Source organism: Coloeus monedula (genome assembly GCF_965178545.1).
Source record: "Coloeus monedula genome assembly, chromosome: 7".
Taxonomy (NCBI): domain Eukaryota; kingdom Metazoa; phylum Chordata; class Aves; order Passeriformes; family Corvidae; genus Coloeus; species Coloeus monedula.
The window spans coordinates 19531214-19550736 of NC_138787.1; the positions used below are offsets into that span (position 1 = coordinate 19531214).

A 19523-nucleotide genomic window follows, 5' to 3' on the forward strand; every position below is an offset into this window, starting at 1 on the left:
ATGAGCCTCAGTTCCATTACGGGAGGGGGACTTTGACATTTACAGCCTAAACTGACTATAAAAACATAGGATAAAATAAGTTTTGTAGCAGCTTCATTGTCATGAGGAAATCAGACATTTCCACTATGTCAAATAAAGTGTATTTAGGACACAATCCTTTGTGAAAGTTATTTTGTGACAAACAATAAGAAAAAATGGGAAACATTTCATTGACCTTTTAAAAGACAAAATGTCAACATTACAAACATAGACAAATAGCTAAAAGGCCAAAAGTAACACTTAGTGAAAGAAAAAGACAAGAAAAGATGTAAAGGCACAATAGGCAATAAATTGAGATAATCTGAGCCTTTAACCTGTGTGAAAATGAAGTATCCCCAGAAAAAACAGGATATGACAATTTGTGTGTCTACTTCTCACTGAAAAAAGGTTGGCAATATATATTTAAACTCTTTCCAATAAACTGATAGATGAATGGGATGTAAGCACATAATGAGTGCAGTTACATCTTCAACTTTGCTTCCCAATTACCAGAACTCTGATTCTGGATTGTCATGAGTAATACTATTCCCAATTACATAGTAACATGTAACATTAAAGTACTGACACGCTCACTCATGGCCAAGTCCAGCATCCTTGCATCCTTTCAAGATGCACTATCAGTTGCTCTAACGAAATATTTTAAAATACTAATTAGAAAATAAAAATATTAACAAGGAATATAAATTATATAAGATATTTATTTTAAGCTTCTTATTTAGAAGAATTTCTCTAACAATACTATTAATAAAATGCAATGGGGAAAAGTACCTATTAAATCACACTTTGAAGTGATCCTGCTGCCCAAAGCCCCTGCAGAGATTTGACATTCTACCAGTGTTACTGGGGTGCTCATTTGACTGACAAACTTTCAGAAATCTGCATTTTAATTTCATTTGGAAAGGTTTAAAATGAGTAGAGAACTGAACATCAGAGTACAATTAAGGAAGAAAGTAAGTCAGAAGGTCATAAGAAGTAAATAATTCATTGTAAGTTATGTGCTCTAATATACTACTGAGTCATTTTTCTCATGCCATATTTACCTTTCAAACACTGTAATTATTTAATGTATTTTCCCTTCCTTTTTAACTGACCCACCACAGGCACTGGTAATTTTTCCATATTTCTACTGCTCATTTATATTGATTTCTCTTTTATTAACATTATCACAGAGAAAGTCAATGAAGGGTTCTCACATTTTTATGTGATCTTCAAGATGCAGCTTCACTACAGACTGCAATCAGAAATAAACTATGAAGAGTCACATAATAGCAAAATATTTATCAACAGCAATATGGTTAGAGCTCAATATATACATATATTTCTAATTTTCTCTAGCATATGCTAAGAAATGGAAGCAATTCTGAAGTCTGTTCTTCCCTGCATAGGAACACTCAGCTATAGCAGGAGCTGTGCAAGGTCACTGCTACAATAGAATGCAAACTTTTTTGCTGGCACAATGGTAAAGGAGGTTAGCAAGACACTCATAGAGAAACATGCTGAAGAACTATCATCTACAGAGAGCAAAAGGAGGAGTTTATACTTCGTAAGTATTTAGACAGTCATTCTTTAAAGATGCACCCCTGCACACATGTTCACACACTTGCACTAACCCAAGTGCATTTTTGGAGTTGCTGCTCGATTCTAGGTTTTCTTTTGGGCCTTCTCCTGCCTCCCTCTGACAAGCCGTAGCTCTGAGAATTTGTCCATTTCCACTCCATGAAGGAGAGTGAAAACAGGGGCCTTGGACCAACACTTATATCCTGATTCAGGGAGCATATTCTTTGCTTCCCTATAAAACAGAAGTCTGTGGTTTTTTTAATATTGCAGAATCCATATACTTTAATGACTGCAGAAGACTTGGTGTGCCAAAGGACAGCACAGCATAAGCTTGGAATCCACAGCAAGCCATGTTACTTAGACAAAATGGTGCACCTGTCCATTCCTTTCAGGATTGCAATAACTTACAAATGACTGCTATAGAAGAAGTGAAAACCTAAATAATTTATACCCTGTACTATGCTTGAAAGCACTTCAGTGGTCTAGCTCTACTCATACTTTCATGCTGCCAGCTAAAATAGTATCCTAAGTGGGTGTAGGAAAATAGACTTGTTTTGATTCAAAATTGGGAGCTGAAGCAAAAAGTCTCTGACTGAATCACCTTTCTTCTTTCTCTTTTTCTGTTTTAATTTCCTCATTGAGCATAAGTAATCTCTCCTTAGTCTCACAGCACTGGTGAACACTTTTGTAGTGATTTTGCTCCAAAAAGATGAGCTTTGTTAGGAACCTTTCAACTCTAACAATAAATTTCAATGGTACAATCAACAAAGCACAGTTAGCTTTTCCATATTCAGAATGGACCAAATAAATAATAATTCAGCTCCAGGAAAAGCTAACACTAAAGCAGTAGGATACCAGTTACTTCCATCTCCTCTCTGAAAAGAATTAGCATGATGCTTGCCATGACCCACTTAAGACCATGGTCTTAGCATCCTCTCCAGAACAGATTTCATCACAAGTGAATACTTATCCTTAAGTGAGATTATCCTTCACTTTGATTATCAGAAAAGCTTTTCCCCTATAAACAATAAGGTATATTCTGCTTACAGGTCTGATTTTTCCAGTTACTGGATATCAGAGCTACTCAATTATAATTGAGGATAGAGAAGCCTGAATCCCAAATGGGCTGACTGAATAATACGAGCTAAATAAATCAGGACAAAACCCCCCAAACATTAGAAGTGCTGCCTTTTCTTCCCCTCTCAATGCTGTCAGCAATAGCATTTCATAATACTTTTGATATCCAAAACAATGTGATTTTGGAAAATGTGTTTGTTTCAGGTGTGCGAACAATCTTCTACAGACCAGTTTCATGGGTCCAAAGGTTTTCAAAACAATTACTCTCCTCACTAGGAGTAACACAAATGGATTCTCAAGCTTGCCAGACAAGGACACAATGCTCTGTTTTGTGGTTTCAGGAGGTGAGCTTTCCCAGATGTCACTCGCCCCACTGAGCTTGAAGGAAAGCACTTTCACACCATTGTGATTCTAAACAAATAAATAGGGAACTGAAGTTATTACACCCCTGTCAGAATTCTATAAAACAGAAAACATTATATGTTTATTTAATGTTCCCAGTCACTTGATAGCTTCAAGTCACTGTGCACAAGGAAAACTCTCAGTGTCCAACAGCTCCCCACACTAAATAACCTGCCAGTAATTGACAGACTGACATTTCACAGACTCCTGTACAACATGCAGAGTACGAGAATCACCCCCAACTCTCAATGCTCTCCACTATTAAGATTTCATCTCCTAGTATTCACATCCAATTGAAGTTTTTTTCAGTTTTTAGCATTTGCTATAGGCTATTATTATAGATTATTACTATTTTTTCATAACTGTTAGGACAGCACCTAGGAACTACTTACCCACTAGTCTACAAGTTCAGGCAGCCTTTTGCTTGAGGCAGTTTGCAGCCTCAAAAGTGGACCACTGAAATTACCAAGATATAACTATCCTGGTTAAAATGTAGATGCTGTAGTTCAGCAAAACTCAAGAAAGAAAGGAAGGATCCAGGAAGGGTAACCCCAACTTTTATGTAATTTCACATATCTGGTGGAGGGACAGTACATTTATTTCCCTTGGAACAGTAACCAGCACAGGAAAGATACAGATTCCATAGTCTGTACTGTATCTCATCATGGGTTATACACCAACCATCTTAAGAGTTCTGAGCTATGGACAGCTGCTAGTCAGACACTGAGAATCTACCCACAAGGCACAGCCTCCATGGAGTGGGAGGTACTCCTTGAGAGACGGAAGCTTCAGTTTCATCACTGACAGGTACAGAGGCTACACAGATTTAACTTTTCTCTTACAAAAGGATATTGTGCCATCAAGGCTGGGCAGAGCTGACTATTTGGCATAAAAACACAGTGCATCATAATAAAATCATTTAAAACAGAATCTGTGAAAAGAGAAGAAAGAAAACAGTCAATTAAGCCACTGCAAACAGCTTGGGGATCTCAAGGATGAGTTTTCTTTCACCTGAAATATCTTATTAGCCCTCTGCAGATAATAAAGCGGTCTTTTTGCACTTTCTTTGTAGGGATTAGGTACAAAAAAGGGTAATGAACAAATATGAGCTAAAATACTAAGCTTTTAGTCTTGTCTGAATGAATTTTATTGAACTTATGTTAACAGGCATTTGCCAGTGTCAAAGAGAAATCTGGCAGAGCAAAAAGCCCAACATCTGTGCTAAAGTGAAATATTTGGATATAATTCTCTACAAGTGTGGAGTTCCATACAGAGGAAGAATTAGGCCTTTCACACCTGGGTACCTAAAAAGAGCTGTAACATTTGGCTTTAGGAGTTACAATACCAGGCAGCACATTTAGTATATCCTATGCAGGAGAAGGCAAATAATTTCATTCTTTGCTGATTTCCTAGCTGTGAGTAGAATGCCTAAAAGAGGTAAATGGACAGTCAAATTTCTGGGTTTATTTTGATCTGAAAGTATCACAGCTGCTACATTTACATTAAAACGTATATGAACAATATGACTGACATTTTCTCTGGCAAAACCCAGCAAGTTATTTCTTCTGTTAAAATGACCTGTGGTAGTGCTGGTGTAAATACCAGTTTGCCTTATCTTTCTATTTCTGACAAGAAGGATTTATGAAGCCTGGCTGCAGAGGCCAGAATGAGTTTGGCAGGCTTATATGGAATCACTGAGAAACAGTGAACACAATACCCCAGGGTATAATTTCTACAGTGCAACTTTTGAGATACCAGAAACATTTAAAAACATTGTAAGGGATGGCAGAAGAAATATGAAGATAACTGTTCAATATAATATTACACCACTGCTTCCACTTGTATAATTCCTATATGCAAGTATCTCTCTTGACAAAACTCACCTCTGGAAGGGTGGCATGTTTTTTTAATGTAATACCCAGAGCAAACTGGTTTTTAAATACTCTTAAATTAAAGGAATACATAAATGAAAAATTCAGTTTTCCAGCATTCTGTAATCCTATATCCTAAAAATAACCTTATGAATTGTGACACATTGTATTGTATTGGGATATAAGTACAATCTTGTCACTAGATGTTTCGACAAAAAGTTTTAAAACATTTTTAAAAATAATTTGGTTTTGAAAAATATCTAATACATGCATACTGTGAATGGCAAACTTGTGATTATATAGCTGCAAGACTGAATAACAATACTCTGCTTGCAACCCCAGTAAACAGGTATCTATGAAAAGAATCCTTTTTTTTCGTCTTTAAAGTAGTGAAAACATACACTTTAAAAGGATTTCTGTAATTTTTCAATTATTCTACCATTTATGGACCACTATATGGGTTTCTCCTCTTACTATGAGGTCAGTAACAGATTAACTGGATTTAAGAACACCTTTGAATATATACTTATCAGACATCTGCAATGCAAAAAGAACTTGTAAAAGCAATGTTATGTAGTTTAATGTATGTCTATGCATTACTTTATCAGAATACGAGGATTTTTTGTGTCTGACTCTTTCCAAAAATTAAAATACTACTAAAAGTAAGTCAGCAAATTTCTATATCCCTAGATGTAAATTCTCTGTTCTCTTTACACTAATGACAAGCAGCCTATTACGTGCAGATGCAGCAACCTGCATTCTCGGGACTCGGCCCATGGTGTGCTGAGTTCTTCTCCTTTGAGTAACAATTCTTCTTTCCCTGCAAATGGGAAAGTATCACAAATAGGAAACATAAATCGTGATACTTGAAATGTGATATGAAGATTTGAGAATACTTACACTAGCACAATGTAATGACTGGAGCTATCAAGCTATTTCACAGTATTAAAGTGACCTCCAGAACAAGGAGTACCATTACTAATAGGGGGCTCTGTTCAGGCCTTATAGTTGTGCCTAATTAAAGTCATAACTGGTGGTCTGGCACCTTGGAGGATTTTGCTGTTCTACTATGATGTGGAAGCACAAATACAATAGAGCAGGCTTGGAGGAACGGATTGCTATTTTCAGTTCTGGATTTCCTTGGTTCTCTCGGGGTTGTTTCAGAGCAGTAGATAGTTCTTGTTCTGGGAAAAACTACCACTAGGTGCTTTTCAAAGCATCAAATGCAGTGTTACCCCAGCAAGTCCATCTTATGGGGTAATAATAAAACAGCTTCTGCCATGTAGATACCTGTTGCTTCACTTAAAGTTGCTTCAAGGCGCATAGTTTCTAGAAAGTGCTCTAAAATTTTCTCTGGGGTTCCTGACATCACAATATACCTGAGGGAGGGAAAGGAGCAGTTAGCATCTCATAGCCAAAAGAGCTAATCAAGAAAAAATTGTGTACCAGCAAGAAGATCAGGACTGCTGTGCTGCTGTGTGCCAGAGTACAAACACGTACTCTGACCAGAATCTCTGTGTGCTTAGGACAAAACCACTCACAGTCTTTGCTGGCTTCCCCCTGTAAACCTAGGAGCAGTCACATTCTCCACCCCGCCCAGGGATGAGAGACAGCCCCCTCCTCACACAAGTACTTCAGTATAACACCACCACAGTCACACCACAATCAGCAGAGCTGCACTGGTCCAAACCTGGAGAAGTACAAGCAGAAATGCTCCTCCACTGAGAATAAATATCTCAGTAACAATAGCAACTTGCAGTCATTAAATGGTTTTAACAGGCTTACTATGAGCCCGAAATGAGAACAGGTGTGTCAGTGTCAGAGCAAGGAAACAATTTCCTTCAGCATCACTGACAGAGGTTGGTCTGAGAAGGTGGGGGCAGACAATGAAATAGCACACTGTATCTTCAAATTTGTGCAATGCCTCACATAACTGAAGTAAGTTTCAAGTTGATAACCTGAGCACTGTACCATTTCCTGGAGTTAATTTAGTGAAGTGAGAGAACCAGTGCAACAGCCAGGTTTTTCTGCTTCATGCAAAAACACTGGTAAGATTTTAAGTACCAGCAGAATATCATATGATACTGGAAAACTTGTCCTGTCATCTTTTTTTTTTCTCTTTTCTTGCAGATCAGATTTTTTCTATTTCCCTCCATTCTTTCAATCTTTGCATCTTTTTTTCCTTCTTTTTTTTTTGGGGGGAGGGGGGGAATTCAACTGATAAAGTACAAAACTTTAAAAAAAAAAAAGAAAAAAAAAGAAAGAAAAAACCCTGAGAAGTGAAGATACTCTGCTCCTGCTGAGAAATAAGTGGTGGAGCTGAGCTCCTGGGAGCTCCTCCTCACTTTGAGCACTGACCGTCACAGTTCTTTTACCTGCCAACCCCTTTGGAAGAACTGTATTGATGTCCCAAGAACACAAACACTTGTTAAGCCAGTGCACATTCTCACAGAGATACTAACCAAGTATCTAAGTGAGTGAAGCAGAGAAATCACAGGTTGCTGTACTCTGAATATGAAAGTGAAAATGAACAGTGAAGTGACTTGCAGGGCTGCTGAATTCATCCTGCATGAGTGTGATCACCCATAAAGAGTTAGATCTTGGGAGTGATAACTTCAGAGCCAGTCCTCCGAAGCGAAACTGTCACTGTTTGAAAGCACAGCTTGGGGAGCTATGTAGGAGCTCTGTCTCCTCCGCAGAGGAGGCAGTGGAATCCGAACTGTGACAGAGGTGATCTGCTCCCAAAGTGAAGATTTCCCTAAGGCCAAGAGGAGAAAATTAGTTTCTTCCTGAGAAGAGGTGCCTGTTAAGCTTCTCTTTCAGGCAGTCATTTTCAAAAGTACTGAGCATTCAACTAACACATTCCAGTAACACATTCCAGAAATCAGGAAATATGGGTAATTTTGTTTTGGACTCTCAAACATAAATGTAGCCACTGTATTTACTAAGAAAAGAAACATCATCCTCAAACCCAGTGAACTCACTTTGAAGCTTTAAACATAAAGACACTGCCAACACAGTATTAACAAAGTAATCCAACTAGTGAAAAGCAGTGAACCTTCAAGGTAACTTCCTATTTTGGGTAACTTATGTCTATTTGTCATTGTTATCAGCAAAAGCTTCCTTGTTGGCACATTTCTAGGACCCAAAACCTGACCAAATGAGTAAAATATTTACAGAAATAAAATTCTGAGCTTTACCTGAAAAAATTCCTGGAATGCGAGACCTAAAATACAGCCTAACTTAACCATTTACCATATATATCTCTGGCTATTTTTACCAAATTCTGAAAAAAAAGTTAAATAATACAAGTAATGCTGGTACAAAGAGTTTGCAAGGAAGGCAGTGCTTCAAAATGTTCAAATGAAACTTTCACTTTTGGAAGCATGAAAAATGTCTCAGACCAAGAAAATGGATTTAAATCTATGACCAAGTTGCTGCGCACTGCAGTTGCTGATGCAAATCCACTGGCTACAGTCAAGTTCCCCTCATCTAGACAATGAAAAACTTGTGTAAGAGTACACATTTTCCTGGTAGCACAGATTGTTTATCTAGATTTTTTAACAGATCAAGTGAAAGAAGAAATAGCAGTTTCTGAAAAATGGGAAATGTGTATATAAAATGCAAGGAATGGTTTATTCACTCTTCACAGATCTTTATAAATCTTTGCATTCAATTATGCAGATGAAGTAAGTATATGAAATCCCAGATGAGATAAAAACTGTACCCAAAATATTGCACAATAAATTGGCTCTTTTTTGAGAGAAAGTGAGGTTCAGCGTAAAGGATTCAAAACTTGTTGTAATTGTATGAATGCTTCTGAAGAAAATTGTGCATCCATTTGCAAATAACACATTTACAAAGTCTTTAGGGGTTTTACCAACATTTGGAATGATAAGTGCCTGACTCTACTCTTATCACAGTAGTATCCAAACAGAACTGTACTTTTTCCCTTTCAGTAAGAAAGGAAAATATAGTTAATATTGTTATTACAGTGTAAAACTATTCTGTAAGATAAACTCTGAAACTTTCATTGCATGAGATCTTTGTTTTGTATACAAATTGTGCATAGCAAACTCTTATTAGCATCTAGACCTCAAAATACAAAATAAAAATATCTGTACTTAACAATAAGAATGTATTTTCCTCATGTCTTTCACACAGTAACTCAGATTAATAGGTTTTCATCGATCTCCATGCTTAGTCTAGCTGGAAGCTATCACTTGAGGTAAGTATTTACACTGAGATCTTTAGGGAATTATTGTGTAAAGACATAAAGCTGCTGTGCTGCTAGAAAGGGATATATTATTGAGTATGGGGCATGTGCTGATGTCTAAAAAAAGAAAACTTTATATGCACTGCAGTCTTCCACCAAAAGGGAATATGCTATTGTTTGGATAATAGTACCATTTAGAAAGGTTAATAATTGTCTGACACTTGCACTACTGAATGAAAACATACTTGTGCTGTGGCTGTGAATTTCCTTGATTAGAAATTCTGTTTCCTGCTGGGATCTTCTCCAACACCAAGACATCCTGGTCATGTTCTTTCAGTCTTACTGTATTTGCTTCCACATCCTGCAAGACAAGTTACTTTTAATAATATGACTGCACCTGATTTGGCTGATTAGTTTCTCTAACAAACTGCATGACTTTCAAACACAAAAGACTGGGGTTGGTTCTTTCCCCCTGTATTTATCTGTCTTTATTCTGTTTTCCTCACAGGCAGATTCAAGAAGGAAGCACTGGAACTGAGGCAAGAAGCAGAGAATTGTGGGAGAGACTGGAGCAAGAACTATGTTAAAAATCTCCATTTTATGGAGATGTCAAATTAAAAAAAAAGTTTGCTGAAAATCAGTCTCTCCACAACTTCCCATATGTAATGTAATCTCTATCCCCACTTATATACAAACACTATTTTCTACAATCTGACTTTTCTCTAAAATAAAATAAAATTTAAGAATAGGAAGTCTTAGCTCAGTAAACTTCATTTTCTACTACCACCTCATAGTAGAAAAAGAAAAAAAAAATTAAGTATAATGTGCATTCAAAAAACACAGGTAAAAATTAGTAAGACCATGGACTTGGATCTTTGAAGTATTGACCAAAGCTTAATCAGTTGTAAGTCTCCACAGCCAACCCAACCTTACTCCCAAAGGGATCCTCATTCCCTTTTGTACAGTAACCACAAGTAATTTTTCTAGCGGAGTACCCTTTCTGAACTGGTTTTATTGCTGCAATACTGGGTATATATAGGTTCAAATACAGGATGATACTAGTTTTGACTTCCTCTACTATGAACAACCACAAAACAGCCAGAATTTACAGAATTACAGTTGGTAAATCACATTTACCCCAAAGTCAGTAACTGTAAAATTAGTCTGGGAATATCCTTCTAGAGTTCTCTGATAAAGACATCTGTAACTTAACTCCATTTGTGGCCTGATTCTTCCTTGAAACTCTTCAGTTTAAGGTACCTGACACTGACCTATGTGGGAGAAGGGGTGATCTTGGTTTTTTCTATATTTGGACAGAATATCACCCAGAATCCTGGGCAGCACAAGGAAAAACTGAGCAGGGCAAATGCTAGATCATAGAATGTGAGAGACAAAATATACCATTTGATCACATTTTCATGTCTGAGCTAGGAACAGAGAGAGAAAAGGTGATGAACATGTTCTTTACTTGACCTTCTAAACTGTCACATTTCTGTTCCACAATTAGGAACACTTACAAATGAGGTTATTAATATCAATATATTCACAGAAATAAGACAGACTTTAGAAGAACTTGCAAGTTCTGATACCACACGGTGAGGGCAGACCTGCCCACTCTTACCCTTAGGATCCTGTTGAAGTCCTCCTTATCTACTCTCAGGAAGTGGCAGTTGTCTTCCCGCAGAACAATGGATGCTGCTCTGGGAGCATCATTCACAAGTGCTAACTTGCCAAAATCATCTCCTTCGTGTAGAGTACATACCACACCCTGCACAGAGCAAAACATTTACATGCAGAAACCCATCATTACTCTGGAATCTATTGAAAGTCCTTGTACAAACACTGGACTTCACAATCAAATACCAAAACAAATCTATTTGGCAGGAAATCAACAGCCAAAATAATGACTAGGAAACAATACTTGATAGCTGGTTATTACTATTACTAAAGAGAGGCAAGAACAGAAAAGAATCAGCTTGTTCTCTGAAATTACATTCAGCTTGAAGGACTCTTCTCATCCTGCTGAAGACAGAATTGTCAACTATTTTTATTTATAGAAGCCCTAAAAAACAAAATCGAGTTTGCAGAAATGACATAGAACACAACTCCAGCTGTTGTGCATCAGCAGTGCTCTGTTTCCTCCAATTTACAGTAAAAGAGGATCTGGCCCACCCAGTGGTGTAACAAACATGGCTAAATATGTGTTACTTAGACTTAGCATTAGGGGCCCTGTGCTAGATTTTGGTGAAATGCTTTGTGTTCAAATGGAGAATTCTCAGTCACTGAATGAGGAATCAATAGAGAAGGTTTTTAAAGGCTCAAGGGATTCCTGTGTATTAAAATCTACTTTTTTTTGCCTTGAAAAATCTCACTCATAAACAGGAAATTTAATAAAGATGCTTTCTGGTCTATGGCTTAACTAAGATGAAGAGCTGGCATAAATTTGGAAGAGGTTCATCCAACCTGAGAACCATGAGTCACAAAACAGTACTTTTTTCAGATATGCATGAGAACAGTTAGTCATCCAAATTCATGACAACACAGTAGTAAAGGGCCGGGGCAAAACCCCCATGAGACAAAAGCCTGGCAAGTCACCAAATTCCAGCAAGTAACTTTGTCCTAAAGATACTGATGGAACTCTGATGGATTATATTCAGAAACTATGTAATATATCCCAAAATTATAGAGCAATCAACTGCAAGTATAATCAGTGAAACCACTGGATCATTTCTTAATAAAATTACATTCTATTTGTTTTGTCAGACAAAGCAATTTTGCTCTAAATTAAACTCTATTCCTTCAAAGTTTACTCTTACAATTTCAATAATAGCAATCACATAAAATAGCTTCTGAAAAAAATACCTTTCCATAAATGACTACGTTTACTGATCCCTTTAGGATAATGTACCAAGAAGTACCTTCTTCTCCCTGATTAAATACTACAAGAGAGAGAAAAGATTTTGCAGTTAGAATATAGTTATTCAAAATATAAATCGGCCAGATTCTGCACCCAAGAAAATTTAAGGTAACTCTACAGTCATATAAATGTCTACCTTATAAAAGGGCATACTAAGATTTTAAAAGCAATTGCCTCCCGAATTTAGAAAAACAATTCATACCCATATAGGAGTTATTTTATTACACTGATGAGAAAGTTGCTTTTCTTTTCTATGACAGTTCCAACAACTACTTTATCAACAGAAGTCAGGTTATCAATTACTAATTAGCACACTGATTAGATCCCACCAGTAGCACCATGTTCTAACCTAGTTCTCTAGTGACTGTGAATTTAATACTCATTTGCTAGAACTTCTCAGTATTAACACGTCTGAGTAATGTACCATTTTAAATCCTTTATTTTGTGCAGGAAGATTTTTTTTTAATACAGAATTATACTAAAATACATTTTAAATAGAGATTGGTCGAACCAAAAATTCTAGATAAAAACACACCCAAATTGTAGGTGACACATACATTCAACAGAATTAATTTTAGTTCTGTCCCTGCATTTGGCAACAGACTAAGACAACACTTATTACCCTAGGTTTTAAACACTAAGTGACAAACAAGTTTGAAGAATGCATCCAAGTTTTGCTCTTGTCATTTAAACATTAGGAATTCAAATGTTCATGACACAGGTGAGAAAGAAGATCTGACAGGACTCCATTTACTTACAGACTGTTCCTGCTTTGGGATGTGACTCAAAAATGAGGACACCTGCTAATTCTCGTTTTACCTTAAAATAGAGAGAAATTAGAGTTGTTATATGTATCTCATTCCTCCCGGTGATGAGGTCACATATTATAGCCCAGTTGTACTTTCCTTCCCTCTGCATCATTGATCAGTCATTGGCCTGCTTCACTTATCTCCTAATTCCTATTGATTTGCTTTACAGAGCTACATTTCCTGGCTCCAAATGGCTCAGACAAGGGCATCTTTAATATAAGGGCCTCCACATCTTTCTTTGTACTCACACATGTGAAATGATCATAAACAAGACAGAAAGTTTCAAATGGTAATAGTTAATCTGTTACAGAAGATAGCTAGTGATTGTCACTTACTCCATGGAAGTATTCCTGTTCTTTCCTGAGAAATCAGTACCTTCCCCTTACTGGCGTAAGTCTGTCTGCTTCTGCTGTGTCAAGCTGTGAGGCACAGCCATCTGGACCTGTGGAGTCCCCTCTCTGCCTGACAGCTTCCCAGGCAAAGCATCCAGCTCACTACCTCTCCAGAAACTGGAGAACGTGACGCTGCCCTTGGTGTCAGCCTGCTCCTTGCTGGGTTTGTTTTGCCCTGGTGTGATTAGCTCTGACTGGGTGGGCAGTAGTCTCTAGTGAGACACTGCTCACAACCACTTTTTGTCACTGTAAACACTGTGTTACTGCCACAAAATAGCAGTAGCACTGGGAATCTCATATGATCCTGAGTTCTTCTGTGTGCTTTACATCTCTCTTCATACAACCACAAGTCTCCAAGGACTTGGAGGCCAATTTCCAAGCAGCGGGATTCATGTATTTGGAGAATGTCAGCTGGTGACAAGCCATTTTTCAGAGGTACTACCATGTAACTTAACCATGCCAAATACAGATCAAAAGCTGCCTCCAACATGTATTTACTAGTACTATTTTCATACCACTGTCTCGGTTGTTTAAATTAAAAAAAAAATTTAGGCCATGAAGAAAGACTTGGGAAGGAACTCTTAAATTCTGGACATAATCCAGATGAGAATCCGATGGCTTCCACCCATCTCCTAAAATGGGTGGAAAAATTTGGGTACTGATGTACTTAAAGGCACCCACCCAACCTGGGTGTTCAGCCATCAAGTACAAACATAACCCTATCAGCCACCTCTCCTAGAGCTCTTTCTAGACAGCCTGGGGAAAGCACTCTCTGTTTGCAGCCTGGAGAAGAAGAAAGATAAATAGAGGTGTTTGCACAGGTTTTTTTAAGTACACTGACCCATGAACACACTCACAGGCCTGTGACTTCTATAACACTTAGCTCACCAAACTCCTTTATAACTTCTGCTCAAAGGCAATGACACTTTCATAAGGACAGGAAATACAACCCCATTAACACTACTCTGCACATAGCAGAGAGCATTCCTATCCATTTATGTCCCCAGATGTCTTCTCAGTTGATTCAGTCATTGGCCTTTGCAGTGAATGAACTGGCTTGATGAAGCCCAAAGTTTGATTTGTTTTTAACACTGTATTATATAATTGTTTTTCATTCCTAGATTAACTTCACAGGCCTCTCTAGCAGGGATTAGTTCACTACCATGCAACTTGAGTTTTATCCATTTTACTTTCTGCTGCTTGTGGCATATCTAGAAAACTTATTATTTTAGGAATTATGCCTTACTTAAAATAAATTAAACATTCCATTTCCTTTCAAGTCGATTGACCATTAATCTTCTGGTTCATAGAAGCAATGCTGTCTGTTGTTCCTCTAAGATTTCCTCCAAGCTAGTTATGCTTTCTGTCTTCTGCTTTAGTTCATGATGCACGTAATAAGCTGGCATTTCCAGACTCTTACTAAAAACATGGAATCATCTGTACTTCAAAATGCCAAGTATTCTTTGCAGTTTGTATCATTTGCCATACTTGTTCCATATGCTACTTGCTGTGGATTCTGACCTCAAGTTTGTTTTTCTTCTGAGCTGAAAATATTTTGTGTTTCAATTTTTTTTTGTTCTGGGTTATGTCCGCAGTACCAAGAATTTTCTCCACTTCCTCTCAATATCTATCTTGGGTAGTTCTTTTGTTTAACTTTTAAAGGGTCATTTCTGGGTCTTACAGTAGTCTTTAAATACTTTTTTCTCTACATTCCAGGGATTTTTAAGGATTTTGGATGGCTGTTCCCATGTTGAAGAATACATCTGCTGCAGGTAGCTCTGCAGGTACCTTGGTTTGCAAGCTGCAGTTTGTCTGCAGATTGAGCTCTGTGTGGGAGCCCAGAGAGTCAAGAGGCCATGAACTGCCAACCCTTTCCATAGCAAATGGCACAAGTGGCACCAGCCAGGTGCATGGACGCTAGGAGACACAGCAGGAGCAGAGGACACGGGAAGAGTGAGACTTGCGCGTGCTGGGACTGTGAGGGGATAAAAGCCCAGCGGTTCCTTCACGGGGGTTCCCTCCTCAGAAGCACCAGCTCGAGCTGTTTCTGTGTTACTACACTGTGAATAAATTGCTTTATGGACCAAGATATACAAGGCTCTGCTATGGGAAACTCGGGGTGGAAGCAGTAAGGAAACCTGGTCTGGCTGTGAGAGTGTGGGATGTGCAGGAGTCCAGCAGGACCTGCCAGGTCACTGGAGCTGCCCACTGTGAAGGGGCTCCAGTCCTAGCACTGACAATCTCTGGTGTTGGGGCTGTGACTGCCAGAGTCTCACAAATGGTCAAATTGGGAAGTTTCCTTAACACCCATGCAATTCAGATACCAACTCTGAATGCCTATTTTTTTTTGAAAAATACTGTTCAGGTTTTTATATATTTGCATGGAGTACTATCTTTCTGCAATGCAGCTTCATAATTAGCTGCATCTGTCCAAGTTAACTGAGAATGACTGAAAGTAACAAGAGATTCCAAAGAAGGTATTGTCAAATATGGATCTACTTTCTGACTGGTTTCCTTTTCCTGAAAGCATCCACATCTAATTGCTACCAAGTAAAGTCCTATTTAGCTTGTTTCAGTTGTCTATAGTGTATCAATGATGGTGAGACTTTAAACAGATGCACTTTCTTGTCCATTCAATTTATTCTGGGTTCTCTGCACTGTCCTTGACCACTTCAGGGAGAAAGTGTCTGCTGAGCTTTCTTTCACTCAATGACCAAACTCCAACCAGCAAGCACTGCACAGTGTAATTCCTCCTCCTAACTGGTTCAAGCCAAGACTCCTTACAGAAATCAATTCTGCAAAATTCAGTAGTACCAGGACCTTCACTTACACATAGAGGCACCTGTGCCAAGTGAGGGAGACAGGGGCTGTGCAGAAATACTTGAAGAGAATTATATCTGATATCTAACAGACAACCTACACCTGCACAGTGCTGGGGTGATTCTCACAGATGGAATAAATTCTTTGCATAGAGAGTATAAACAAAAATGGTTACAGGCTCTCCAACTTTAATAAAGCACCAGAAGTAAAAATTGAGCCTCCCTTTGGTGATGAGTTAAAATTTTAAAAATTACTTACTGTAGTAGAAAGATGAGATAAGGCCTTAATGTGGAGAAGTTCTTCATATATAAATTCTAAATCATCTACAGTTCTCTGGCCAGGGCTATAGAGAGAAGATAAAAGGGATAGCTAAATGCAATAAATGCCCAAAATAAATACTTCAGAGAAGGACAGAACAACACAAAATGCTGTGGTACTGTGTAGTGAAGGGTACATCCTCACTAAACAGGCACTGAATGATGTTTCTGGCTGGAGGACTGAAACACACAAAGGATGGAAGCTCTGTGAATGCTACCTGAATGACACGGAGCAGCAGCCATGGCAACCACCTTAGAGAGATCCTGATTAGGCAGCTTTTCTTATTAAATCAAGTGTTCTGTATATGTATAGAATGGTCCCATAAATCAGAAATGGTACATAAAGATTTGTTCCTTTCAGAAGGACTCCTGAGTGTGGGGCATGTACTATTTTTCACACGCAGCATTAATTAGTTGTAGCAAACAGGCAGTAGTAGTGGTTTGTAAAGGAGTGTGTGAATTTCTCCTGAACAAATTGGAGATGCAGCAGTGCATCTTGGAGGACAGCAAACAACTGCTCTACAGTTAATGCTGAGTGCTGCTGTTTAGCCACAAAGGTAAATAAGAACCACTCAGTAGTTTCAGCTTCTCTCTCTGAAAATTACAAGGCATTCCCATTACCAAAAAGCATGCACTGATGAAGGAATAACTCTTCTCCAGCACAAGGAGCAAGGAGGCTGGGACTGTGGCTGACATAATTGCTTTTCTGTAACCTACACAAAATTTTCTGATTGCTAAAGAATTTTCTGATTGCTACAAATACTGTAGGGACTGCAGTGTGTCAGAGATGCTTTGGAGGATCTAATGAACAGCACACAGGAGGAGTTGTAGGAGCTTTTGAGTAACCCCCAATCTTTTTCCCACTCACAAGATTCTCTTCAGTTACAGTATCTAATACAACATTATTTTCTAAAAGGACAAATTCTCCTGTCATATAATTTCAGACAGCACTTTGGAGTGACATATGGAAACACATAGGAAAAAAAATTCCTTTAAAGCATTATTTGAAGCTACTTTTACAGGACTAAGTCCTTCCAAACAATATGGTTTAGATTTGTGAAAAGCAGACTACAAGTACTTAATTCAGTGGGCCAGGAACAGAAGAAAAGAGCAACAAAGACATAAATTTGGAGAGGGAGAGGATAAATTTAAGATGTGAGGCAATGGGATACAGGAAGTCCAGTCTGGGAGCAGGAGTTCCAAATGAGGTTTACATGCTCCACCTTTACAACAAGCACAGTTCTAAACCCTGCTGTCTGCAATGTGTGGTGTCAAAGGAATTAACAGCACAGTTGAATCTTTGGACAGCCGTAAAAGAAAAATTACAATGTACCTTTCTGACAGTTTTCCTCTTAAAATACCAGTATTACAAGAGACTAGAGGATCAGGAAAGCTGTATGAGGAAATACTGTGCTCTACAGGTTTTCTGCCTAGTCACCTCCTGATCCAACAGTCTGTCTACATCATGTGTGAGGCACAGGGAGTACCCAGCTGTGTCACTCTGGAGTTATATTGCATCTTTTTACAAAAGTAGCTTGATGGAGACTTCTTTTAGATGAAAGAAGGACTGAAGAAGTCACAGAAAACAAAAGGACAACTGACATGTCTGCTAAGCAAGCTTTACTTTTCTTCTGTTCTTCACCTACCAAGGACATGCATTTATTATTAAATAAAGACAAATTTAGAAAAAAACCCATTCTGGATGAAATTACTCTTTTCTCCTACAGAATTGCATAAACTGTTAAGGGAAAAACAGAAATTAGTTTGGTACTGCTATGCCCTCTAGTGACTCAAAATACTCTACTGTATCTAAATCTGGCTTGAAATTACAAGGCTGACACTCCTGGTGATTTATGCGGGGCAGCTTAATTAAGTACAGCATAAAACTAAGCCAGTACTAGCTAGAAAACAAAAGGTAAGGATTTTAACAAATAATAGGGAAGTGGCAACTTTATTACATGCCGGCAAAACCAACATGTCTTGGAAAACACAGTGTAACAAACTATCAAATTTCTACATAAAAGGATGATGTCTTATTACATCAGATCTCTATCTGATGTAGTAAGACAAAAGGATACACTCTTCTTTCAGCATGTCCATTTGCTTCCTATGTTAGCACATTGGAAGGACTGACAATCTGTAGTGGATATCTGTACCTAGTCTTTACTTCTGCTCCTGCAGATGTCACGTGGAGAGATATTAGGCATCACTGTGTCTTTAAAACCTGTGTGGTGACCCACTGATGTTGATTTGTAGGATCCTGCTGTGTAAAGACCTAGTTTCTGCAGGGGACACATTCTAACAGCAATAGCTGGTTATAGAGCGGATAATAAATGGAATAGGTAGGGAACGAGGGTACACATTAATGGACAGAACTCAGGTGATATTAAGTGATCAATAAAAACTGTTCAGTGTTTGGAGAATTTACCAAGGTCAGACATACTGAGCTTCTCTGTGACTTGGATGTTGACAATAACATAGTACTTTGCCATTGATAAGCCATGTATGTCCAAGCAATATAATTGATTATTTTTATTATACATCTAACCAGAAAATTCTCCGATAATAAGAAAAAGGGAAAAGATCAGAGACCTCACAACATTGTGATTAAGTGTCAAATGCTCTCTACTGAGAAAAAAATGTGCTAAGTGAAGTCACCAAGAATATGTAACACAGATTTATTATTTCAGTAACACTGCTAACTTACTTTAGCTAGGGCATTAAAAAAGAATGTAATCCATAACACCATATGAGCTAAATACTGTTGTCTGATGAATATAACTCTTCCTTTAAACACTCCTGTTATTATTGTGTTGAGCTTTGTATTACAGCATCCTATTCAATTAGGGTTTACTATCAGGACATATTTTCATACTGAAGGATGGAAACACTTAAGGAGGAGCTGTGTTAATTCTACAGTAATTTTTCCAGGGACTTGTGCAAGGTCTGCACCTGTGCTCCAGCCATTATAGGAGCAGAGAGCTGTGTTTGCTACTTCACAAAAAGCTATTTTCACATTCAGTATATGTTTTTCCAAAGGAAAAAAAAAACACAATAGCAACAAGAGCCTGCCAAAAATTTCCCTGAGCTCTATTCTGTTTTTTAA

The 19523-nt window shown here is 38.0% G+C and overlaps 1 protein-coding gene across 3 annotated transcripts in view; it reads right to left on the reverse strand.

Annotated features, from left to right (window-relative positions):
• Positions 1–19523, reverse strand: part of RAPGEF4 (Rap guanine nucleotide exchange factor 4) — a gene marked incomplete at both ends in the record, with an annotated part of 154149 nt that overhangs the window by 31989 nt on the left and 102637 nt on the right. For all 3 annotated transcript variants that reach the window (XM_082284686.1, XM_082284685.1, XM_082284684.1), the window contains 7 exons: positions 3918–4006; positions 6237–6325; positions 9408–9523; positions 10784–10930; positions 12025–12101; positions 12838–12898; positions 16359–16443. In XM_082284686.1, the coding sequence (XP_082140812.1) occupies positions 3918–4006; positions 6237–6325; positions 9408–9523; positions 10784–10930; positions 12025–12101; positions 12838–12898; positions 16359–16443 (664 nt within the window). The remainder of the gene's footprint in view (positions 1–3917; positions 4007–6236; positions 6326–9407; positions 9524–10783; positions 10931–12024; positions 12102–12837; positions 12899–16358; positions 16444–19523) is intronic.